The sequence below is a fragment of the Oryctolagus cuniculus genome, chromosome 11 (genome assembly GCF_964237555.1).
Source record: "Oryctolagus cuniculus chromosome 11, mOryCun1.1, whole genome shotgun sequence".
NCBI classification, from domain to species: domain Eukaryota; kingdom Metazoa; phylum Chordata; class Mammalia; order Lagomorpha; family Leporidae; genus Oryctolagus; species Oryctolagus cuniculus.
Genome location: NC_091442.1, coordinates 38552331 through 38578307, shown reverse-complemented (window position 1 = coordinate 38578307; position 25977 = coordinate 38552331). Strand labels below are relative to the sequence as shown.

General features: G+C 40.2%; 1 protein-coding gene across 26 annotated transcripts in view; it reads left to right on the top strand.

The window, feature by feature from the left end:
• TASP1 (taspase 1) overlaps nucleotides 1–25977 on the top strand; it is a 504811-nt gene that overhangs the window by 40616 nt on the left and 438218 nt on the right. For all 26 annotated transcript variants that reach the window (XR_011379999.1, XR_011380001.1, XR_011380000.1 and 23 more), the window contains one exon: nucleotides 14869–14989. Coding sequence is in view for 14 of the 26 variants with exons in the window: in XM_070052103.1 (XP_069908204.1) it covers nucleotides 14869–14989 (121 nt within the window). In the remaining 12 variants the exon portion in view is untranslated. The remainder of the gene's footprint in view (nucleotides 1–14868; nucleotides 14990–25977) is intronic.

Sequence of the window (25977 nt, the reverse complement as noted above, 5' to 3'; positions counted from 1 at the left end):
CTTTATCCTGTCTTGTCTTATTTTTCACTATCATATTTACTGCTACCTTTTATGGTATCTAATATACTGTAGTACCTCCATATATGTAAGTTTTGCACCTATAGATTAAGCCACTTCTGGATTTAAGGTATTTGGGGAAAAATTGTGTCTATTGAACATGTAAACACATTTTTCTTGTCAATATTCCCTGAAAAATAAAACATTAACACAAAATTTACATTGTGTGGGCACTATACGTAGTCTAGAGGTGACTTAACATATATGGGAGGATATGTGTAGATTATGTGAGAATACTGTGCCCTTTTATTTAAGGTCATTGAGCATTTGTAGATTTTAGTATCTGCAACAGGATACCCCATGGATACCAAATATTATCTGCCTTAGTGAAATTGAGGTTTCTTGTGGGCAAGGATATTTTTCTGTTTTATTCACCACCGTATCCTCATGGTTTAGATTAAGGATTGGCAAACTATGGCCTGAAAGCCAACAGTCCTGCTGCCTGTTTTTGAATGGGTTGCAAACTCCAAATGGTTTTCACTTTTTTATATGGTTGAAATAAAATCAAAAGAATAATAATATTTCATGACACCAAATAGTTTATGAAATTAGATATTAATGTCTATAAATGAAGTTTTATTGTAATACAGCAATACTCATTCTGTGAATGCTTTTGTGGTATAATGACAGAGCTGAGTTGTTGCAGTATTGTCTGTGTGGCCCTCAAAGCCTGAACTATTTAATATATCTGGCCCTTTATAGAAAAGATTTGCCTGGCACAGAGTGCCCAATAAATATTTGTTGAATGAAAAAATCTTAGCCTATACTACCACAGAAGAATCTAAATTGGAAATATTTCAAGTATTCAGTTCTTGAAAATTTGAGTTCAGTTGGCTGCTAAACAAAAATACAAAAAAAATCCCTAAATGAATATTTTCATCAGTAAAACAGTTTCATTGGCTTCCATTCATCCTGTGAGAATTGATGATGGAGTGCCAGAGAATTCGTAATTTTAAGGATATTGTTAAGTAATTCTTAATTCTGGTGTTAGTTTGAAAAAGACTCTAATGACATAGAATACACATCCTATTTTTTTGTTTTAAAGATTCAAGAAAGTTTGTTTCAAATACTGTTTTTCTCCTTTTCATAGTTTTAGATAAATAAAGCTACTTGCTGATCAATGAAAGTAGTGATTAATATAATTTTGATGGTATACGTATTTGAGTAAGAAGCTATATTGTTACATATTTTATTGCATTCCATCCATCTAATGATGTGTTTGCTGAATTTGCACTTCAGTAATAGGGTGTGAATACTAACATATTAGTAATTTCCTAGTAATGTCTAACTTCTCCTAAAAGAAAAAATGGAAATTGGACAGACATAAATCATTTTATATAAATATGATTTTATAATGTGCCAGTCTAGTTTTTTGTACAACATTTGAAAACTAAATTGTTTGCATCTGTAAGAGCTGTTAATAGAGGCCTCATAATAGATCCCTAGAGGTACAGTACACCCTGTAGCCTTGCAAATAGTTCTTACTTTATTTTATGCTTTCAGCAAAGGACATTAAATGGGTAATACAGGTTGTGGTTTATAGTGAAGGAGTAATGCTTTGCAGAACTTTGTCTTGGCTTGGTGTTTCCAAATTTCATTAGCAGGAAAGGGTTTCCATATCAGAGTGAGAGAGTAGTTCCTGACTGGCCTCTTGGCCCTCATACCCTCTGTTTTCTGGGTTAGTCAGTCAAAGGGATCAAGTTTTGTCTTCTCTAAAAGTTACTGATAGGCTTAAATTATATTTTGTTTTTAAAATTCCATCTGTTAGAAACTGGAAATTCTGTTGCCTGAATTTATTTCATTTCTCATTTGAGAAGGTCAGATTCCTAACATCTCAATTAACATTTTCCTGTCATTTCTCTATAGGAGTAACCTGTAAAAATATTGATTTGTTTATATCAGCTCATTCAGAGAGATCCATTATTCTATTTATACATGGTTGTGATTAACTGCTGTTTATTCATTCTGCAAATATTTTTTGAATTCCTACCCAGTTTGCTTTAGACATTGGAATGTCTTTTTAAGACAATAATATCACATTAACACGAGAATTAATGAGAATTGTGTTACAGTAATTATTATGCACTAGCTGTTTGTGACCCTGAGAATCTAATATATTAGTAAATCCTTAAAAAAAGACAAATTCTTATATTTCTGGGGCTTACACTCTATGGTGAGAATTAGGCAAAAAAATTGAACTTTTTCAGGAGTAAAAAGTACCATAAAAAAGTAAAAAAGCAGGAGAATGCTTAGAGAAGGCTGGAAAAATCTTACTGTAGTAAGTTGGGAGAGAGCCTCTGATAAGTCATTCGAGCAGAGACATGAATGAACAGTATGAAGATGTTGGGAAAAGTAGGTCTTGGTCAGCACTGCCCCTTCTTGTTCTTTGCTCTTTATAATGCACAACACCATCAGACAACAGTTATTTATACTTACAAGGAAGCTAAAAAACTCATGGAAAAGTAGAATTAAAAGATAACGCACATTTTCCAGAACTAATGTTTTGAAGTGCTCTCATGCATGTACAAGCGTGTTTACTCACACAGTCTTTATTTATGGACCCTGTCCCCCCAATAGCTTTACTCATGAAATTTCACAGGAATGAATGAACAGCAAATACAAAAGCTGGGGGCATTCCTGGTATGCTGGGAGTTACAGTGTGGCTGGAGTACAGTATAGGAGGAGAGGAATAGGTGGTAGGAAGTTGGAGGGGGAAGGAGGAGCCAGACCATGTAGGGCATTATAAACCTTGGAAAGTAGGAATTTGGATTTTATTTTAAATGTGATGGGAAACCACTGTAGGTTTTTGAATGGAGGAGTAACTGGGTCAGACCAATTAAAAGATTAGATTAAAAGAATCCCTGATGGGGTAGGTGTTTGGCACAGTGGTTAAGGTGCCATTGGGCTGGCGCCGTGGCTCACTAAGCTAATCCTCCGCCCAGCGGCGCTGGCACACCAAGTTCTAGTCCCGGTCGGGGCGCTGGATTCTGTCCTGGTTGCCCCTCTTCCAAGCCAGCTCTCTGTTGTGGCCAGGGAGTGCAGTGGAGGATGGCCCAAGTCCTTGGGCCCTGCACCCCATGGGAGACCAGGAGAAGTACCTGGCTTCTGCCATCGGATCAGCGTGGTGTGCTGGCCGCAGCGCGCTGGCCATGGCGGCCATTGGAGGGTGAACCAACAGCAAAGGAAGACTTTTCTCTCTGTCTCTCTCTCTCTCTCACTGTCTACTCTGCCTGTCCAAAAAAAAAAAAAAAAAAAAAAGGTGCCATTGGGATGCCTATATCCCATCTCAGAGTGCCTGATTCAAGTCCTGACTCATCCGTTTCCAACCCCGATTCCTGCTAATGTGTTACCCTGGAAGGCAGCAGGTGAATGCTAAAGTTCTTGGGTCCCTTCTACCCACATGGTGAGACCCAGATGGAGTTCTTGGCTCCTGGCTTTTGTGTTTAGAAAGTGAAACAGCAGATCTCTGTCTCTGCCTCTGTCTCCTTGCACTTGAAATAAAATGAAAATGAAAAGGAGTACTGTAAGTATTAGAATAGTGATTATCCATAATGAGTCATGTCAGAAATCAACAAATGACCACTTAAACTTTACATGTATCAGTTATGGAGAAAAGTTTATATGTAGGGTGACGAGCTTATGTCAAGTGATAATTGTAGATAGATACTTTTGTCAGCTTCTTTAAAGCATAATTTTTTTAACTTTTATTTAGCAAATATAAATTTCCAAAGTACAGTTTATGGATTACAATGGCTTTCCCCCCCCATAACTTCCCTCCTACCCACAACCCTCCCAACTCCCACTCCCTCTCCCATTCCATTCACATCAAGATTCATTTTCAATTATCTTTATATACAGAAGATCAGTTTTGTATATATTAAGTAAAGATTTCATCAGTTTGCACCCACACAGAACACAAAGTGCAAAATACTGTTTGAGCACTAGTCATAGCATTAATTCACATTGAACTACACATTAAGGACAGAGATCCTACATGAGGAGTAAGTGCACAGTCACTCCTGTTGTTGACTTAACAAATTGACACTCTTGTTTATGGCCTCAGTAATCTCCCTAGGCTCTTGTCATGAGTTGCCAAGGCCATGGAAGCCTTTTGAGTTTTCCGACTTTGATCTTATTTCGACAAGGTCATAGTCAAAGTGGAGGTTCACTCCCCCCTTCAGAAAAAGGTACCTCCTTCTTTGATGGCCCATTCTTTCTACTGGGATCTCATTCACAGAGATCTTTCATTTAGGTAGGTTTTTTTTTTTTTTTTTTTTTTTTTTGCCAGAGTGTCTTGGCTTTCCATGCCTAAAATACTCTCATGGGCTCTTCAGCCAGATCCAAATGCCTTAAGGGCTGATTCTGAGGCTAGAGTGCTGTTTAGGATAAAGCATAATTTATATACAAAAATTTACCCATTCTAAGTGTACAATTTGATTTTTAAATATTTATTTATTTGAAATGGGGGAAAGGAGAGAGAGGGAGAGAGAGAAGAGATCTTTGATCTGCTGGTTCACTCTCTAGATGGCTGCAAAGAGCCAAGGCAGGGCTATGCCAAAGCCAGGAATCCAGAGCTTCATGCAGGTCTCCCATGTGAGTGACAGGGGTCCAAGCACTTGGGCCATCCTTTGCTGTATTCTCAGGTGCATTAGCAGGGAGTTGGATTAGAAACCAAACAGCTGGGAGTCTAACTGGCACTCTGATATGGGATGCTGACATTACAGGCAGCACTGTAGCCTGCTGTGCCACATCATTGGCACTTAAAATTTTGATGAGTTTTGACAAATGTCTACAATTGTGTAACCACCAATAAATCATGATATATGAGGGTATGTTAAAAAGTTCATGGGAAATGGAATTGAAAGATACGTTTATTTTGGTGTCTGCATTGTGTCGTAGCTAGTAAAGCTGCCCCCTGGGTGCCAGCATCCCATATGGGTGCTGATTCATGTCCTGGCTGCCCCAGTTCAGATCCAGCTCTCTACTAATAGCCCAGGAAAAGCAGGGGAAGGTGGTCCAAGTGCTTGGGCCTCTGCCACGTGTGAGGGAAACTCCGAAGAAGCTCCTGGCTTTGGCCTGGCCCAACTCTGGCCATTGCAGCCATCTTGGGGAGTGAACTAGCAAATGGAAGACTCTTTGTTCCTCTTCCTCTCTCTCTCTCTAAATCTTTCAAATAAATAAAAAAAAAAAGATGAGGTTATTTTGGTGCAGACTTTTTTTTGAAACCTGTGCAAATGAGGGATCTTGAAAAATGCATGTTATGAAAACCTGCATGGATTTAAAAAATATTTTCCAGCAAAATAAGCTAATTTCCATTTTTCCAGATTTTAAAAAAAGATTCATTTATTACTTGCAAGGCAGAGATAGAGGCAGTGAGAGAGAGAGAGAGAGAGAGAGAGAGAGAAGTATCTTTGATCTGTTGGTTCACTCCCCAAATGGCCACAATGGCCAGGGCTGGGCTGATCTTAAGCCGGGAGCCTGGAGTTTCTTCCAGGTCTCCCATGTAGGGCAGGGGCCCAAGGACTTGGGCCATTTTCTACTGCTTTCCCAAGCCATAGCAGAGAGCTGGATTGGAAGGGGAGCAGCCAGGACATGAACTGGCGCCCATATGGGATGCCAGTGCTGCAAGCAAAGGCTCAGCCCCCATTACACCACAGTGCTGGCCCCTTCACATGTTTTTTCTTTTTTTGAGTGCCTTTCAATGATGTTTTCTTATCTACAGTGCTTCTCTCTCCTCAGTGGCCCCTGGCAACCACTGTCTACTTTTTTCTCTATAACTTGACATTTTCTAATTTTTTTTATAAGTAGAATCATACAGTGTATAGCTTTGTGGCTGACTTCTTTCACTTAGCATAGTTCTTTTTGAGATTCATCCATAGTGTTGGGTGTATTAGGAGTTTGTTCCTTTTATTGCTGAGTAGTATTCCACTGTATTGGTGTATCACAATGTTCATCAATTATTTGGTTGGAACTTGGATTTTCATTTTGGGCCCGTTATGAATGAAGCTGATGTGAACATTTGAATACAAATCTTCATGTGGACATATACTTTCATTTTGCTTGGATACTTTAAGAGTAGAATTGCTGAGTCTGTGGGAAGTATGTGCTTAAGAAAGCTGCTAACCTATTTGTCATCTGCATTTTCACTAGCAATGTAGGAGTAGTGCAGCCGTTCCACATTCTTTTCAGTGCTCAGTGTTGTCAGTTTTTTAAATTTTAGCCATTTTCGTGGTCAATCATTGATATCTGGTGGTTTTAATTTATATTTTCCTAATGACAAATATTAAAGAAAAATATTTATGATACTTACGAAATTTGATAAAGTAGACTGTTGAAGAGGATGACTATTGTGATAGGTACTACTGCTGTTGGATTTTGCAGTGAGGGAGAAAGGGCTCAACTCTGCAGCAGAGCAAAGTGGGAATTTTTAGACAAGGAGCTGGTTGAGGATCAGTGGATAGAAAATTACTAAGAGAAAACCACAGGGTAAGGCAGATTCTAGTTAAATCAGCCTAACATGATTGTTGCTGGAGGCAGGGCAGGGTGAGCAGACATCACCTGAGTGATGGTGGTTGGTGAGGAAGCCAATTAAATATTGAGGTTGACCAAATTTCAAGGGTAGGAGATTCTGGTCAAACTGATCTAGGAAGATTCTTATTAAAATTGGACATTGGAAAGATGAACACAGAAGTCCAAAAGTCAGGGCTAGTTGGAAGAGTTTAGGGAAATCTGAATAGTGTAGGGTTTGGTCAGTGAGAGAATCTTTGTCACTGAAGATATTAAGCATCCTTCCATGTGTTTTTTGTAATGTGTTTATTAAGTTGTTTTCCCATTAAAAACTTTGGGTTGTTAGTCTTACTGAGTTGTAGGTATTTATAGGTATGTACATGTGTGTTTATGGGATATAAATCCTTAAACAGATTTATGTTTTGTGAAAATTTTACAGGGTGTATCTGTAGCTTAATTTTTTATTTTTATTTTTTGACAGGTAGAGTTACAGACAGAGAGAAAGGGAGGGAGGGAGGGAGGGAGAGAGAGAGGGAGAGGGAGAGGGAAGGAGGGAGAGAGAGAAAAGAGAAAGAGAAAAGAAAGAGAGAGAGAGAAAGAAAGAGGAAGAGAGAAAGAAAGAAAGGTTTTCCTTCCATTGGTTCACTCCCCAAATGGCCACTACGGCGGTGCTGCGCTGATCCGAAGCCAGGAGCCAGGTGCCTCTTCCTGGTCTCCCATTGTGGGTGCAGGGGCCCAATGTAGCTTAATTTTTTTAAAACAAAGTATTTTTTTTAAGATTTTTTAAAAATTTATTTGAGAGGCAGACTTACAGAGGGAGAGACAGAAAGGTCCTCCATCTGCTGGTTCACTTCTCAAATGGCTACAACAGCCTATTCGAAGCCAGGAACCTCCTCTGGGTCTCCCACATGGGTGCAGGGGTCCAAGCACTTTGGCCATCTTCTGCTTTCACAGGCCAGGAGCGGAATGCTGGATGGGAAGTGGAGCAGCTGGGATAAAAACCTGTGCCCAAATGTGATGCCGGCACTTCAAGCAGAGGCTTAACCTACTATGCCACAGCGCTGAACCTCAGATTTTTATTTTAGGATAGCTTTAGATTAGGGCCGGCATTGTGGTGTAGTGGGCAAATCCACTGCCTGATGCCAGCATCCCTCATGTGTGCCAGTTTGTGTCCTGGCTGCTCCACTTCTGAACAGTGCTGTGCTAATAGCCTGGAAAAACCAGCAGAAGATGGCCTAAGGGCTTGAGCCTCTGCCAACCATGTGGGAGACCTGGATGAAGCTCCTGGCTGACCTATCTCCACCCTAGCTATTGCTAGGGAAGTGAACCACTTAGGGGGTGAACCAGCTATGGAAGACCAGCCTCTTCTGCCTGCCTCCCTTCTTTCCTCCCTCCCTCCCTCCCTCTCTTTCTCAAATAAGTAAATAAATCATTCTTTAAAGAGTAGTTTTAGATTTTCTGTCATTCCATTATACATGGTTAATATTTCAAGCCTGCATTGTAAAAAGGTCTCCACTTTGGTATTTGTGACTTCAGTTCCTCCTTTTCATATAGTATATGAAACTCAGTTTATATTTCCTTGGCCAATATATTCAACATGACTTTGTCCTATATGGAAAGCTTCAATGACTTCTAATTGTTTTCCCAATCAAGTCCCGATTCTGATGAGTGACCCTGGCAGTTTCCATACTTGACTCTAGCTAACCCCTTTACCTGAGTCAGTTTTCTGTGACGCTTATACTTGCCCATTGTCTATGTATTGCTCATGCCATGTTCACCAACTGTAACTTTCTAGCTTCATGACTAGGTCTTTCTTTCATTTCATATCCTCTGCTAAGCCTGTTATTAACTTCTTCCTCTTGTAGTGGGCCATTTGATTTTGAATGCTCATGTATTTATTATCTGTATCACTTATTTTCTATTTAATTATATCCTTTTTTGTTTTCTTCCCTGTGATCTTATTTTTAGAATTCCATGGACATATAAATTGGGTAACTGCATTGGAAGAAAATCCTGATCTCAAATCCCTGACCCCTCTGTTCAATTATAGGTGCATATTGGAAGGGGTCTTTGTCATGGCCATGTTTTCTGTGGATTTGGCAGAAGTCCAGAACACCAGGGAAGTTGGTTGATGATTTTGAGCATTGATAATCTTCAGGTTGAACCAGAATTGCCCTGGGATCTAGGTATTATTGGTCTCACTTTAGAACTGATGGAATACTCTGTATTGCCTCAGATTTTTGCAGTGTGAGTTAGAATTGTTCATATTAAGCATATTGCTCAGTTATTTTTGAATGAGCTCTTCATTATTGCAGTTACCCTAAGGAGTGTTGAGTCTAAACTAACAGTCTGTCTCATTTTTTAAAGGTAAATTCTTTTGAAACTGTGTCCCATGATTTTTTTTTCATTTTTTTAATATTTATTTTTATTTATTTGAACGAATTACAGAGAGAGAGATCTTCCATCTCCTGGTTCATTCCCAAAATGGCCGCAATGGCCAAGGCTGTGCTAGGTCGAAGTCGGTAACTAGGAGCTTCATCCAGGTCTCCCCAAGTGGTTGCAGAGGTCCAGACACTTGGGCCATCTTCTGCTGCTTTCCCAGGCGTATTAACAGGGAGCCGGTTTTTTTTGGAAGTGTAGCAAACAGACTGCACCCATATGGGATGCCAGTGCTGTAGATGGCAGTTTAACCAGCCATACCACAGCACTGGCCCCCATGGTATTAATTTTTAATGTAACTTTTTTTTTTTTTTTTTTGGATAGACAGAATGGACAGTGAGAGAGAGAGAGACAGAGAGAAAGGTCTTCCTTTGCTGTTGGTTCACCCTCCAAATGCCGGCGCGGCTGGCGCGCTGCGGCCGGCGCATCGCGCTGATCCGAAGGCAGGAGCCAGGTGCTTTTCCTGGTCTCCCATAGGGTGCAGGGCCCAAGCACTTGGGCCATCCTCCACTGTCCTCCCTGGCCACAGCAGAGAGCTGGCCTGGAAGAGGGGCAACCGGGACAGAATCCGGCGCCCCGACCGGGACTAGAACCCCGTGTGTTGGCGCCGCAAGGCAGAGGATTAGCCTATTGAGCCACAGCGCCAGCATGCTAATGTAACATTTTATGTTACTGGCTTTTGCCTTTTTTTCTGGTTGGAGAACAAGTATGATATGGGCATGACTAAAAAGAAACATGTTTATTTATTTATTTTTATTTATTTGACAGAGTTAGACAGAGAGAGAGACAGAGAGAGAGAGAGAGAGAGAGAAAGGTCTTCCTTCCGTTGGTTCATTCCCCAAATGGCCGCTACGGTTGGAACTGTGCTGATCCGAAGCCAGGGGCCGGGTGCTTCCTCCTGGTTTCCCATGCGGATGCAGGGCCCAAGCACTTGGGCCATCCTCCACTGCCTTCCTGGGCCACAGCAGAGAGCTGGACTGGAAGAGGAGCAGCTGGGACTAGACCCCAGCTCCCATATGGGATGTTGGTGCTGCAGGTGGAGGATTAACCAAGTGAGCCACATGTTTTTAAAAGAACTTAATTCACTGTTTTAGGAAAAGAAAATAGTGTTTTCTTTAGATTTCATGTACATGGCTTGTTTTGGATTCAAATCCTTTATGTTTTGTTCACCTTATTGATAAAGCTTTCTTTTTTAACAATGCATTTTTTGAGATATAATTCACATTGTGCTTACAACGTTCTGTAACTACCACCCCTATGTAATTCCTGATTATTTTCACCATGCGCAGTTAGGCTACATTTCCCCTTTCTACTAGTGCCTTGCAACTACTAATCAACTTGATGAATTTGCCTATTCAGGACACTCCACAGAAAAGTAATCAGATAGCACATGGTCTTTTGTGACCAGCTGCTTTCACTTAACACAATCTTTTTCATGTTCTTTCATATTGTAACACATATCAGTACTTACTTTTTGTTGCTGATTAATACTCCATTGTATAGATACATCATATATGGTTTATATGATTATGAATTGATGGCATTTGAGTTGTTTCCATGTTTTGGTTATTATGAATAATGCTGTTTTGAGTATTTATGTGCAAGTCTTGTGTAAGCATAATGTTTTAATTTCCCTTGGGTATATACATAGAATTGGAATTCCTGGGTCAAATAGTAACTCTGTATTTAACTCTTTGGAGACAGTCCAGATGTTTTCCAAAGTGGCTACACCATTTTACATTTGCCTCAGTAGCATATGAGGGATCTCATTTCTCCATATTCTTGCCAACATCTGTTATTACCTAATTATAGCCATCCCTGTGGGTGTTAAGTAGTATTTTGTTGTGGTTTTGATTTGTCTTTCCCTGATGACAAATGGTGTTGAGTGTCCTTTCATGTCCTTACTGGTCATTTATATGTCATCTTTGGAGAAATAGAAATTCATATTCTTTGCCTATTTTTTTATATTTATATTTTAGTTTATTTAATGAACATAAATTTCCAAAGTACAGCTTATGGATTACAATAGCTCCCCCCCACCCATAACTTCCCTCCCACCCACAACACTCCCCTCTCCCACTCCCTTTCCCCTTCCATTCACATCAAGATTAGTTTTCAATTATCTTTATATACAGAAGATCAATTTTGCATATATTAAGTAAAGATTTCAACAGTTTGCACCCACACAGAACACAAAGTGTAAAATACTATTTGAGTACTAGTTATATAGCATTTATTAAACACCTAAGAGTAATTGTGTATTAATTACAGAGTTCAACCAATAGTTTAAAGTAGAACATAAAAAATACTAAAAGGGTAAAGTATTAAGTTCTTTTTTTTCTTTTTCTTTTTTTTTTGTTTGTTATATAGTTTTTTTATTTAATAAATGTGAATTTACAAAGTGCAACTTTTGTATTGTTGTGGCCCCCCCCAACCTCCCTCCCTCCTGTGGCCCTCCCCTCTCTCACTCCCTCTCCCATCCCGCCCTTCATCGAGTTTCATTTTCAATTACCTTCATATACTGAAGATCAACTTAGTATATACTAAGCAAGGATTTCAACAGGCTGCACTTACACAACCACACAAGGTATAGGGTATTGTTCGACTAGTAGTGTTGTTTTTTAAGTTTCATAGTAGAACACATTAAGGGCAGAGATCCTACGTGGGGAGCATGTACCCAGTGACTCCCATTGTTGATTTAACAATTGGCACTCTTATTTATGACGTCAGTAGTCACCCGAGACTCTTGCTATGAGCTGTCTAGGCTATGGAAGCCCCTTGAGTTCACCGACTCTGAACTTGTTTAGTCAAGGCCGTAAAACAGTGGAGGTTCCTTCCTCCCTTCAGAGAAAGGCACCTCTCTCCTTGATGGCCTGTTCCTTCTGCTGGGGTGTTGTTCACCAGGATCTTTCATTTAGATTGTTTTTTTCTTTGCCTATTTTTAAGTTATTTTTATTTTAGAGTTGTAGGTGTTTATATATATATTCTAAATACAAGTTGCTTATCAGATAAATAAATATAATTTGCAAATTTTCTCCTGTGGCTTTTTCTTTTTCCACTTTGTTTATGATGTCCTTTGAAACACCTACATTTTTAAGTTTAATTAAATCTAGTTTATTTAGTTTTTTCTTTGTAAAGATTTATTTATTTCTTTGAAAGTTTCAGGGACAGAGGGGGATTGAGAGAGATCATCCGTTTATTGGTTCACTCCCCAAATGCTTGTAATAGCTAGGGGTAGGCCAGGCCTCAGCCAGGAGCCAGAAATTCCATTTAGGTCTCCTACATGAGTGGCAGGAACCCAAGTACTTGAGCCATCACCTGCTGCCTCCCAGGGTCTGCATTAGCAGGAGACTGCATCATGAACTGTAACTGACACTCAAAATAGGCACTTTGATAAGGGATTCAGATGTCCCAAGTGACAGCTTAACCTACTGTGCTACAATGCCCACCTCTAATTTTTTCTTTGGTTGTTTATGATTTGGTATCAAGTCTAAGAAACCATTGCCAAATCCAAGCTCACAAACATTTACTTTATTTCTTTTTAAGAATTTTGGGGGAACTATTGCTGTGGTGTAGTGGGTAAAGTTGCTGCCTGATGTGCTGGTATTCCTTATGGGCACTGGTTCGAGTCCCAGCTGCTCCACTTCTGATCCAGCTCTTTGCTTATGGCCTGGGAAAGCAGTGGAAGATGGCCCAAGTGCTTGGGTCCCTGCTCCCATGTGGGAGACCTGGAAGAAGCTCCTGGCTCCTGGTTTTGGATCAGCCCAGCTCTGGCTGTTGTGGCCATTTGGGGAGTGAACCAGCGGATGGAAGGCCTCTCTCAGTTTCTGCCTCTGCCTTTCTCTCTGTAACTCTGCCTTTCAAATAAATAAACATCTTAAAAGAATTTTGTAGTTTTAGCTTTTAACACCGTTAGCTAATTTTATATGTGGTGTGAGATAGAAGCCCAGCTTCGTTCTTTTACATATGGATACCCAGTTGTCTATGACTTTTTATTAGAAAGACTATCCCTTCTTTTTTGTTTTGGCATCATTGTTGAATTGACCATAAATGTAAACATTAATTGATTTTCAAAGTTCCCAGTTGTATTTTATTGGTCTGTATAATCTGTATCACATTGTCTTGATTACTGTTAGTTTTATAGTTATCAAACCTAGAAGTGTGACTCTTCCAATTCTGTTCTTTTCAAGATTGTTTTGACTATTTTAGATCCCTTGCATTTTCACATGAATTTTAGAATTAACTTGTTGATTTCTGCAAAAAGGCACATAGGATTTGGTAGGTTGAATTAGGTCAATTTAAGGAGTATTGCCATTGTAACAATATATATATTTTAAAGATTTGTTGTTTATTTGAAAGACAGATAGGGAGAGAGAGAGAGAGAGAAAGAGAGAAAGAGGTCTTCCATCTGATGATTCAGTCCCCAAATGGCTGCAGTGGCTGGAGCTGAGCTGATCTGAAGCTAGGAGCCAGGAGCTTCTTCCTGGTCTCACTTGTGGGTACAGGGGCTCAAGGAGTTGGACCATATTCTGCTGCTTTCCCAGGTGCAATAGCAGGGAGCTGGATCGGAAGTAGAGCAGCCAGGACTCGAACCAGCACCCATATGGGATGCCGGCGCTGTAAGCCAGAGTTTTAACCCACTGTGCCATGGCGCCAGCCCCCATTGTAACAATATTAAGCCATCTGATTATTGTACATGGGTGTCTTTTCATTTATTTATGAATTTCTAATTTTTCCATATGTTTTATAGAACTTTAATGTATAAGTCTTCTATTTCTTTGGTTAAGCTTATTCTTAACTACTGTATTTGGTTTATTTTATTTTTGTTTTTATTTTTGAAATTACTTTTTATTTAATTGGAAGGAAAGGAGGGAGGGAGGGAGGGAGGGAGAAAGAACAATCTTCCATCTTCTGGTTCACTCCCCAAATGGCCTCAAGAGCCAGGGCTGGGCCAGGCCTAAGCCAGGACCCAGGAACTCCATCCAGGTATCCCATATGTGTGGCAGTGGTCCAAGTACTTGGGCCATCATCCACTGCTTTCCCAAGCACAATAGCAGGGAGCTAGCTCAGAAGCAGTGTAGCCAGGATTTGAATTGCTCTCTGGTAATGCTGGTGTCACAAGCAATGGCTTAGATTGTTCATTTCCAATGTATAGAAATTAAATATATTTTTGTGTGTTGACCTTGTATCTTATAACCTAATAACTTATGTATTCTATTAATTTCTTAGTGATATCCTTTAGGACTTTTTATATATAAGATTGTATTGTCGCTAAGCTTTTTCCTTTCCATCCTAGATGCTTTGTAATTTTTTTTTCCTTTCCTAATTATCTGCCTAGATTGCCCAGTATATTGCTGAATAGAAGAATGAGATAGGGCTGTTCCTATCTTTTTCTTGATTTTAGGGGAAAACTTTTAGGTTTTCATCATTGTGATATTAGCTTTGGAGTTTTCTGGATGTGCTTTGTCATGGTAAGGAAATTCTCTTTTATTTCTAGATTAGATAGTTTTTCTTATGAAAAAATTTTGGATTTTGTTAAGTGCATTATTTTCTGTGTCTGTCCTTTATTTTATTAACATGGGCTATTACACTGGTTTCAGACATTAAACCCATCGTGCTTTCCTGGGATCCTTGTTGTTTGTGATATATTATTCTTTTTATATTTTGCTTGGTTTGCTTTGCTGGTTTTTCTTTAGTGATTTTTGTGTCAGTATGTATGCAGAGTATTGATGTGTAGTTTTCTTTTCTCATGATCTTTATCTCATTTTGGTGTTAGGAGTACTGGTTTCAAACAATGAGTTGGAATTTTTGAAGGATTTGCATTAATTCTTTAAGACTAATGGTATTTTTGTTTTTGTCTTTCAGGATTCTCCTTTTACAAATGCAGGAATGGGATCTAATCTAAATCTCTTAGGTGAAATTGAATGTGATGCCAGCATAATGGACGGGAAATCCTTAAATTTTGGAGCTGTTGGAGCATTGAGTGGTATGTGAACATTATAACATACTATCTCTAATCTCTGAAGAACTGTGTTTTACCATTTTATGACACAATAGGACATATGCCAGTCTTTTTCACCACTCTTGCTTGGAATAGCGTTGCAAACAAACATTTTTTGTTCTTTTGCTGAATTTAAAACTTAAATTCTTAGCTATGAACAGTTTAAATAAAAACATCAAAACATTTTATGTCCAAGTTTTTGATTTTAATATGATCATTCTCCATTCCTTCAAGAGCTTATATATATGATAGACATGATTTAGTATAATTTATGATTCTAAAATATGCAAATAATGTGTTTTTATCATCAAAAGTTCAAGTAATATAAATAAATTGACCTTTGATTCCCCCGAATTTTCTCTTCCCATTCTCATGCCCCCTTGTGATTTAATCAGCAAATATGTTGTGTGTCTATATTTTTATGTAATAGAGACAGTTTTATTTTGTGGATGTGGTTGCTCTTTTTCTTTTCTTTTTTTTTTTAATTTATTTGAAGGAGTTAGAGAGAGGAAGAGACAGAGAAAGACAGATCTTCCATTCTCTGGTTCATTCCCCAAATGGCCACAACCTCCGTACTTGGGCTAATCCGAAGCCAGTAGGCAGGTCTCCTGTGTGGGTGCAGGGTTCCAAGTACTTGATCCATCTTCTACCACCCTCCTAGACCATCAGCAAGGAGCTTGATCAGAAGTGGAGCAGTCGGGACCCGAACTTGCTCCTATATGGGATACTGGCACTGCAGGCGGCGGCTTTACCTGCTATGTCACAACATCTACCCTCTCACTAATTTTTTTTTTAACTTTTATTTAATGAATATAAATTTCCAAAGTACAATTTATGGATTACAATGGCTTCCCCCACATACCATCCCTCCCACCCACTACCCTCCCCTTTCCCACTCCCTCTCCCCTTCCATTCACATCAAGATTCATTTTCGATTATCTTAATATACAGAAGATCAGCTTAGTATATATTAAGTAAGGATTTCAACAGTTTGCTCCCACACAGAAACATAAAGTGAAAAATAATAGATGATTTTTTTAAATGATGATGAAATCAGATCAGACCTATTGTCATGTTTAATCCCAGTGAGAGTCAAGTTAGGAGTTGATAATTTCTTTTTCTTTTTCTTTTTTTTTTTTTTTTTACAGAGGATCAGTTTAGTATACATTAAGTAAAGATTTCAACAGTTTGCGCCCCCATAGAAACACAAAGTGAAATATATTGCTTGAGTACTCGTTATAGCATTAAATCTCAATACACAGCACATTAAGGACAGAGATCCTACATGAGGAGTAAGTGCACAGTGACTCCTGTTGTTGACTTTACCAATTGACACTCCTGTCTATGGCATCAGTAGTCTCCCTATGCTCCAGTCATGAGTTTCCAAGGCTATGGAAGCCCTCTGAGTTCTCCGACTCTTATCTTGTTTAGACAAGGTCATAGTCAAAGTGGAAGTTCTCTCCTCCCTTCAGAGAAAGGTACCTCCTTCTTTGAAGACCTGTTCTTTCCACTGGGATCTCACTCGCAGAGATCTTTTGCCAGAGTGTCTTGGCTTTCCATGCCTGAAATACTCTCATGGGCTTTTCAGCCAGATCCGAATGCCTTTAGGGCTGATTCTGAGGCCAGAGTGCTATTTAGGACATCTGCCATTCTATGAGTCTGCTGAGTATCTCACTTCCCATGTTGGATCACTCTCCCCTTTATTTATTCCATCGGTTAGTGTTAGCAGGTACTAGACTTGTTTATGTGCTCCCTTTGACTCTTAGTCCTTTCATTATGATCAATTGTGAACTGAAATTGATCACTTGGAATAGTGAGATGGCATTGGTACATGCCACCTTGATGGGATTGAATTGGAATCCCCTGGTATGTTTTTAACTCTATCATTTGGAGCAAGTCAGCTTGAGCATGTCCCAAATTATACATCTCTTCCCTCTCTTATTCCCACTCTTATGTTTAACAGGGATCACATTTCAGTTAAATTATAGCACTTAAGAATAACTGTATATTAATTACAGAATTAAACCAGTCATATTAAGTAGAACAGACAAAAAAACTATTAAGAGGGATAATGTATTAAGTTGTTCATTAACAGGGCTATGCTGATCAAGTCACCGTTTCCCATAGTGTCCATTTCACTTCAGGAGGTTTCCTTTTTGGTGTTCAGTCAGTTGTCACCGATCAGGGAGAACATATGGTATTTGTCCCTTTGGGACTGGCTTATTTCACTCAGCATGATGTGTTCCAGATTCCTCCATTTTGTTGCAAATGACTGGATTTTGTTGTTTCTTACTGCGGTATAGTATTCTAAAGAGTACATATCCCATAATTTCTTTATCCAGTCTACCGTTGATGGGCATTTAGGTTGGTTCCAGGTCTTGGGTATTGTGAATTGTGCTGCAATAAACATTAGGGTGCAGACCGCTTTTTTGTTTGCCAATTTAAATTCCTTTGGGTAAATTCCAAGGAGTGGGATGGCTGGGTCGAACGGTAGGGTTATCTTCAGGTTTCTGAGGAATCTCCAGACTGACTTCCATAGTGGCTTGACCAGTTTGCATTCCCACCAACAGTGGGTTAGTGTCCCTTTTTCCCCACATCCTCTCCAGCATCTGTTGTTGGTAGATTTCTGAATGTGAGCCATTCTAACCGGGGTGAGGTGAAACCTCATTGTGGTTTTGATTAGCATTTCCCTGATTGCTAATGACCTTGAACATTGTTTCATGTGCCTGTTGGCCATTTGGATTTCCTCTTTTGAAAAATGTCTATTGAGGTCCTTGGCCCATCTCTTAATTGGGTTGTTGGTTTTGTTTTTGTGGAGTTTCTTGATCTCTTTGTAGATTCTGGTTATTAACCCTTTATCTGTTGCATAGTTTGCAAATACTTTTTCCCATTCTGTCAGTTGTCTCTTCACTCTCCTGACTGTTTCTTTTGCAGTACAGAAACTTCTCAATTTGATGCAATCCCAATAGTTAATTTTGGCTTTGAGTGCCCGTGCCTCCCGGGTCTTTTCCAGAAACTCTTTGCCTGTGCCAATATCTTGAAGGGTTTCTCCAATGTTCTCTAGTAACTTGATGGTGTCAGGTCGTAGATTTAGGTCTTTAATCCATGTTGAGTGGATTTTTGTGTAAGGCGTAAGGTAGGGGTCTTGCTTCATGATTCTGCACGTGGAAATCCAATTTTCCCAGCACCATTTATTGAATAGACTGTCCTTGCTCCAGGAATTAGTTTTAGATCCTTGATCAAATATAAGTTGGCTGTAGATGTTTGGGTTGATTTCTGGTCTTTCAATTCTGTTCCATTGGTCTATCCATCTGTTTCTGTACCAGTACCATGCTGTTTTGATTATAACTGCCCTGTAGTATGTCCTGAAATCTGGTGTTGTGATGCCTCCGGCTTTGTTTTTGTTGTACAAGATTGCTTTAGCTATTCGAGGTCTCTTGTGCCTCCATATAAATTTCAGCACCAATTTTTCCAGATCTGAGAAGAAGGTCTTCGGTATCTTGATTGGTATTGCATTGAATTTATAAATTGCTTTTGGGAGAATGGACATTTTGATGATATTGATTCTTCCAATCCATGAGCATGGAAGATTTTTCCATTTCTTGGTATCCTCTTCTATTTCTTTCTTTAAGGTTTTGTAATTTTCATCGTAGAGATCTTTAACGTCCTTGGTTAAGTTTATTCCAAGGTATTTGATTGTTTTTGTAGCTATTGTGAATGGGATTGATCTTAGAAGTTCTTCCTCAGCCATGGCATTGTCTGTGTATACAAAGGCTGTTGATTTTTGTGCATTGATTTTATACCCTGCTACTTTGCCAAAATCTTCTATGAGTTCCAATAGTCTCTTTTTTTTTTTTTTTATTTTTTTTTAATTTTTATTTATTTTTTTTTTTGACAGGCAGAGTGGACAGTGAGAGAGAGAGACAGAGAGAAAGGTCTTCCTTTTGCCGTTGGTTCACCCTCCAATGGCCGCCACGGCCGGCGCGCTGCGGCCGGCGCACCGCGCTGATCCGATGGCAGGAGCCAGGAGCCAGGTGCTTTTCCTGGTCTCCCATGGGGTGCAGGGCCCAAGCACCTGGGCCATCCTCCACTGCACTCCCTGGCCACAGCAGAGAGCTGGCCTGGAAGAGGGGCAACCGGGACAGAATCCGGCGCCCCGACCGGGACTAGAACCCGGTGTGCCGGCGCCGCTAGGCGGAGGATTAGCCTAGTGAGCCGCGGCGCCGGCCCAATAGTCTCTTAGTAGAGTTCTTTGGGTCCCCTAAATAAAGAATCATGTCATCTGCAAAGAGGGATAGTTTGAGTTCTTCCTTCCCAATTTGTATCCCTTTAATTTCTTTTTCTTGCCTAATAGCTCTGGCTAGAACCTCCAGAACTATATTGAATAGCAGTGGTGAGAGTGGACATCCCTGTCTGGTACCAGATCTTAGTGGAAATGCTTCCAACTTTTCCCCATTCAATAGGATGTTGGCTGTGGGTTTTTCATAGATTGCTTTGATTGTATTGAGGAATGTTCCTTCCAAGCCCAGTTTGCTTAGAGTTTTCATCATGAATGGGTGTTGTATTTTATCAAATGCTTTCTCGGCATCTATTGAGATAATCATATGGTTTTTCTTCTGCAGTCTGTTAATGTGGTGTATCACATTGATTGTCTTGCGCACATTAAACCATCCCTGCATACCAGGGATAAATCCCACTTGGTCTGGGTGGATGATCTTTCTGATGTGTTGTTGCATTCTATTGGGGAGAATTTTATTGAGGATTTTTGCATCTATGTTCATCAGGGATATTGGTCTGTAATTCTCTTTCAGTGCTGCATCTTTTTCTGGCTTAGGAATTAAGGTGATGCTGGCTTCATAGAAAGAATTTGGGAGGATTCCCTCTTCTTCGATTGTTCTGAATAGTTTGAGAAGAATTGGAGTTCTTCTTTAAATGTCTGGTAGAATTCAGCAGTGAATCCATCTGGTCCTGGGCTTTTCTTTGTTGGGAGGGCCTTTATTACTGTTTCAATTTCTGTCTCAGTTATGGGTCTGTTTAGGTTTTCGATGTCTTCCTGGTTCAATTTAGGTAGTTTGCATGTGTCCAGGAATCTATCCATTTCTGATAGGTTTCCCTGTTTGCTGGCATACAAGTCCTTGTAGTAATTTCTGATGATTCTTTTTATTTCTGTGGTGTCTGTTGTTATGTTTCCTTTTTCATCTCTGATTTTATTGATTTGGGTCTTTTCTTTTTTTAGTTAGTTGGGCCAATGGGGTGTCAATTTTGTTTATTTTTTCAAAAAACCAGCTCCTCGTTTGGCTGATTTTTTGGAATGTTTTTCTTGATTCAATCCTGTTGATTTCTTCTCTGATTTTAATTATTTCTCTTCTCCTACTAGCTTTGGGTCTGGTTTGCTGTAGGTTTTCTAGATCCTTGAGGTGAATTGAAAGCTCATCTATTTGGTGCCTTTCCAATTTCTTGATGTAGGCACCTATTGATATAAACTTTCCTCTTAACACTGCTTTTGCTGCGTCCCATAAGTTTTGGTATGTTGTGCTGTTATCCTCATTTACTTCCAGAAAGTTTTTGATTTCTCTTTTGATTTCTTCTATGACCCATTGTTCATTCAGGAGCATGTTGTTCAATCTCCATGTGTTTGTGTATGCTCTAGGGATTCCTGAGTTGTTCATTTCCAACTTCATTCCTTTATGGTCTGAGAAGCTGCATGGTATGATTCTAATTCTTTTGAATTTGCTGAGACTTGCTTTATGGCCTAGTATGTGGTCAATCCTAGAGAAGGTTCCATGTACTGCTGAGAAGAATGTAAAATCTTTGGCTGTAGGATTGAAAGTTCTGTATATATCTGTTAGATCCATTTGGGCTATAGTGTCATTTAAATCTACTGTATCCTTGTTGATCTTCTGTCCTATTGATCTATTTCTGAGAGTGGAGTATTGAAGTCCCCCAGTACTATTGTATTAGGGTCTAAGTCTCCCTTTAAGTCCGTTAACAAATCTTTTAGATAAACCGGTGCCCTGTAGTTAGGTGCATATACATTGATAATTGTTATATCTTCCTGTTGAATTGATCCCTTAATCATTATGTAGTGTCCCTCTTTGTCTCTCTTAACGGTTTTTGTGGTAAAGTTTATGGTGTCTGATATTAAGATGGCTACGCCCGCTCTTTTTTCATTTCTGTTGGCATGGTATATCTTTTTCCAGCCTTTCACTTTCAGTCTGTATGGATCTTTGTTGGAAAGATGTGTTTCTTGTAAGCAGCAAATAGATGGGTTTTGTTCCTTAACCAATCAGCCAATCGGTGTCTTTTAACTGGACAGTTCAGGCCATTCACGTTCAATGTGACTAATGATAAGTGGTAACTTTGCCCTGCCATTTGCCAAAGATAAGTTCTAATATATGCTTTGAATTCCCTGTGATCTTTTGCTGTGAGCTTTCCTTCCTTGGTTTCCTTCCTTTACCTTCTTTCATATTGATGACCGTGTTTCTTTGTTTCTGTGTGTAACACATCTTTAAGCATCTTTTGCAGGGCTGGACGAGTGGCAACAAATTCTTTCAATTTCTGTTTGCTATGAAAAGTCTTTATTTCACCTTCATTCACAAATGATAGTTTTGCAGGATATAATATTCTGGGCTGGCAGTTGTTCTCTCTTAGTACCTGGGCTATATCTCGCCATTCCCTCCTAGCTTGTAGAGTTTCTGATGAGAAGTCAGCTGTGAGTCTGATTGGAGAGCCTCTGAGAGTAATCTGACGTTTCTCTCTTGCACATTTTAGGATCTTTTCTTTATGTTTCACTGTGGAGAGTTTAATTACAACGTGCCGTGGTGAGGATCTCTTTTGGTCGTGTTTATTAGGGGTTCTGTGAGCTTCCTGTACTAGGATTTCTCTGTCCTTCTCCAAACCTGGGAAATTTTCTGCTAATATCTCACTAAAAAGGCCTTCTAATCCTTTCTCCCTCTCCATGCCTTCAGGAACTCCTAGAACCCGAATGTTGGGTTTTTTAATAGTATCCTGAAGATTCCCGACAATATGTTTTAGATTTCTAATTTCCTCTTCTTTTCTTTGGTCTGACTGTATCCTTTCCTGTTCTCTGTCTTCTAAGTCCGATATTCTCTCTTCTGCTTCACCCATTCTGTTTGTAAGGCTCTCTATTGTGTTTTTCATTTGATCTATTGAATTCTTCACTTCAGTCACTATCCCAGTTTCCTGTTGTACTAGTTGTTTCGTTTCATTTTGATTCTTCCTTAATATTTCATTTTCACGAGAGAGATTTTCTATCTTGTCCATTAAGGATTTCTGTAGTTCAAGAATTTGTTTTTGAGAACTTCTTAATGTTCTTATCAATTTTTTGAGATCTGCTTCTTGCATTTCTTCTATGTCATCATCCTCATAATCTTGAATTGGGGTGTCTTTTTCATTTGAGGGCGTCATGGTGACTTCCTTGTTTTTATTACCTTGGTTTTTGCGTTTGTTATTTGGCATATTGGAGATATTTGGTTTCTTCACTGTGGTGCTTTTTCTTGTTATACTATGACTCTAGATTAAGTGGACTATCTGTTTTTGATGGAGCTTTAGGGCTTGAGATGGGTGTGGCCTGAGAGCTCTGTTTGGTGTGCCAAAGGTGACACTCCCAGGTTAGGCATGGTAAACCTCTCTCTCTCTCTCTCTCTTTCTTTTTATTGATTCAAAAGGGAAGTTATTCTGCACAACTGAACGAAGTTGGAGGTAGTTAGCAGGCAAATGATATACCCACAGGAGCCAAAGATCAGAAGCTCTTTCCCAAGGACCACACAGAGAATCTGTTCGGCCCTCAGAGTGGGCTCAAATTCTCCTTCAGTCTCCCACTGGGTTGCCAAAGTTACGGAATTGTAGCGTCTCTGGAGAGTGCTCACATGAATTCCGTGAGTTCTCTCCCCCACCGTCTCTTTTTTCACAGTCTCAGTTCAGTAGCACCACAAATTTACTAGGTCCTAATCTCCTGTTAATTTGCCCCGCCCAGAGTCAGGTTTTTCTGCTAGGCTCAGGGCCGGTGCAGACCTGAGGTCGCTCTGCTTATGACGTATGTCCAAGATGGCGCCTGCTCTTTGTCTTGCTCGCCCTTGAGAGGTGAGCGGAGAGAGAGAAACCCGTGTCCGTACCAGTCACCTTTTTTTTTTTCTCTCTCTCTCTCTCTTCCAGCTAGCCTGGTGAACTCCCCCCCCCCCCCCCGGGGGTCGTTCCCTCTAGTCTCCTCTCTCCACTTGCCTGCCGGTGTCTCGGGCTATTGAGGTTCGGCTCACCTCGCGTTCCAGCGCTGGTGTGTTGAGTCTGCCGCTGGTGTCCCGAACTGTGGGCTCCCACGCTCTCCACGCAGGTCCGCTCCCCTTCCAGTGCCGATGTGTGGACTCGGAGCCCTGGACGTCCCAAGTCTCCCCGCTGTTGTCTGTGTGGCACGCACTCCCCTTCGAGCACTGGCGCGCAGAGCCTGCGGCTTGCGCAGCTCGGTCCCGCGGCTCGGCTTCCGTGGCTCGGTCCCGCGGCTCGGCTTCCGCACGGTGGGCGACCTTGTTCTCCCAGTAGGTCCTCCGATTCACGGCCACTCAATCCAAAAGAGTTTCCTCTGCAATATTTTCCTGGTTCTTTTTTCTGAGGCTACCGTAACTCCCCTTTTATTAAACTAAATTTTCCCGGACTATCAGTGCGCGCCCTCACTATTCCGCCATCTTGGCTCCCTACCCTCTCACTAATTTTTAATATTGTTCTTAGTTTAAAAAAAATTAGTCTCTTTATATGTTTGTAGTGGTTTTCACTATTTTGAGTTTCTGCAGTAACTATTGAGACTGAAAAACATTTTAATATACTTTTTGTCCATTTAGATGTCCTCATTATGAAGTGCACACTCATATCTTTGACATCTTAATTGGATTATATTTTTTATTAATTTGTTAGAGAACCTTATGTATTTTAGGTATAAATTCTTTGCCAGATACATCTCTTCCAGTCTGTGGCTTAACTTTTTACTCTATTAATGATGTCCTTTGAAGGACAGAAGTTTTTAATTATAATGAAGTTTAAGTTATTTACCTTTTCTTTTACAGTTAATTCTTTTTTTAGGAAGTTTTTGCCTACTCAAAGTTGTTATCTTTTAATAATTTTACTGTTTTTACTCTTAATATTTAACTTTGTCACTTGGATTAGATTAATTTTGTGTGTTTGAGGTAGAGGTCAGTATTTATTCTCTTCTTCATATGGACATTCCAAGGGTTTCTTGCCCCTTACTGAAAGGACTGTCCTTTTCCCACAGAACTGTGTTGGTGAATCAGGTTAATGGTTATGTAATGGTTTGTTCCTCTGCTCTGTTTTGACCAGCCATGTAATATGAGTTGAAGATTTTTTTTTCTGTTCTTGAAAATGGCTTATATATGATGGGAATGATTTCTTTTTAACTGTTTGGAAGACTTCATTAATTATTCTTAATGGGATTTTCTTTGTGAAAAATTTAAAACATAGGATTTAATGTCTTTAATATTTATAAAATTATCCACAGTTTATTTTTGTTACATATTTTTTAAGGAATGTGTATTTCAAGTGAGTTGTTAAATTTATTTGTCTAGAGGCTGGTGCCACGGCTCACTTGGCTAATCCTCCACCTGCGGCGCCGGGGCCTCAGGTTCTGGTCCTGGTTGGGGTGCTGGTTCTGTCCCAGTTGCTCCTCTTCCAGTTCAACTCTCTGCTGTGGCCCGGGAGGGCAGTGGAGGATGGCCCAAGTGCTTGGGCCCTGCACCTGCCTGGGAGATCGGGAGGGGGTGCCTGGCTCCTGGCTTCGGATTGGTGCAGCGTGCCGGCCGTGGCTGCCATTTGGGGAGTGAGCTAATGGAGGGGAGACCTTTCTCTCTCTCTCTCTCTCTCTCTCTCTCTCTCTCTCTCACTAACTCTGCCTGTCAAAAAATTTTTTTATTTGTCTAGAGACATTTCAGTTAGTTTTCTTTACTGATTGCTAGTTTGATTACACCATAGTCAGACAACATAGCTTTTGTCTGATTGCTGTCCCTTGAAATCTTCTGAGACTTGCTTTATGGTGTAGCTTATGATATATTTCAGTAAGCGTTTCAGGTAAACAACAGAACTTTAAAAGAGTTTGTATTCAATAGTTGTTGGTTACAGACAAACCTCTTTGGGGCTTGTCTTTTAACTCTGTTTATAATTTTTTTAGCATATTGTAATTTAGATTTCTGTGTCAAACTTATACTTTTACTTTTGTAGCTTTTGTATTTTTACATTTTTTTTTTGACAGGCAGAGTGGACAATGAGAGAGAGAGAGAGAGAGAGAGAGACAGACAGCCAGAGAGAAAGGTCTTCCTTTTGCCGTTGGTTCACCTTCCAATGGCCGCCGTGGCCGGCGCACCACGCTGATCCGAAGCCAGGAGACAGGCGCTTCTTCTGGTCTCCCATGGGGTGCAGGGCCCAAGTACTTGGCCATCCTCCACTGCACTCCCTGGCCACAGCAGAGAGCTGGCCTGGAAGAGGGGCAACCGGGACAGAATCCGGCGCCCCGACCGGGACTAGAACCCGGTGTGCTGGTGCCGCAAGGTGGAGGATTAGCCTAGTGAGCCAGGGCGCCGGCCGTATTTTACATTTTTTTAAAGTTTTTTTTTTTTTAATTTATTTTTATTTTTTTTTTATTTGAGAGGTAGAGGTAGAGAGAGAGAGATTTTCATCTGCTGTTTCACTCCTCAAATGCCTGGAGTTGGGCCAATCTGAAGTCAGGAGCCAGGAGCTTCTTCCAGTTCTCCCATGCAGGTACAGGGCCCAAGGACTTGGGCCATCTTCCACTTCTTTCCAGAGAGCTGGATCGGAAGTGGACGGCCACGCCTCAAGCTGGCACTCATATGGGATGCGGACACTGCAGGCGGTGGCTTTACTTGCTGTGCCACAACACTGGCCTGTATTTTTTTCCTTTCTTAAAGTTTTTTCTCTTAAGAACCATCACCTGTATT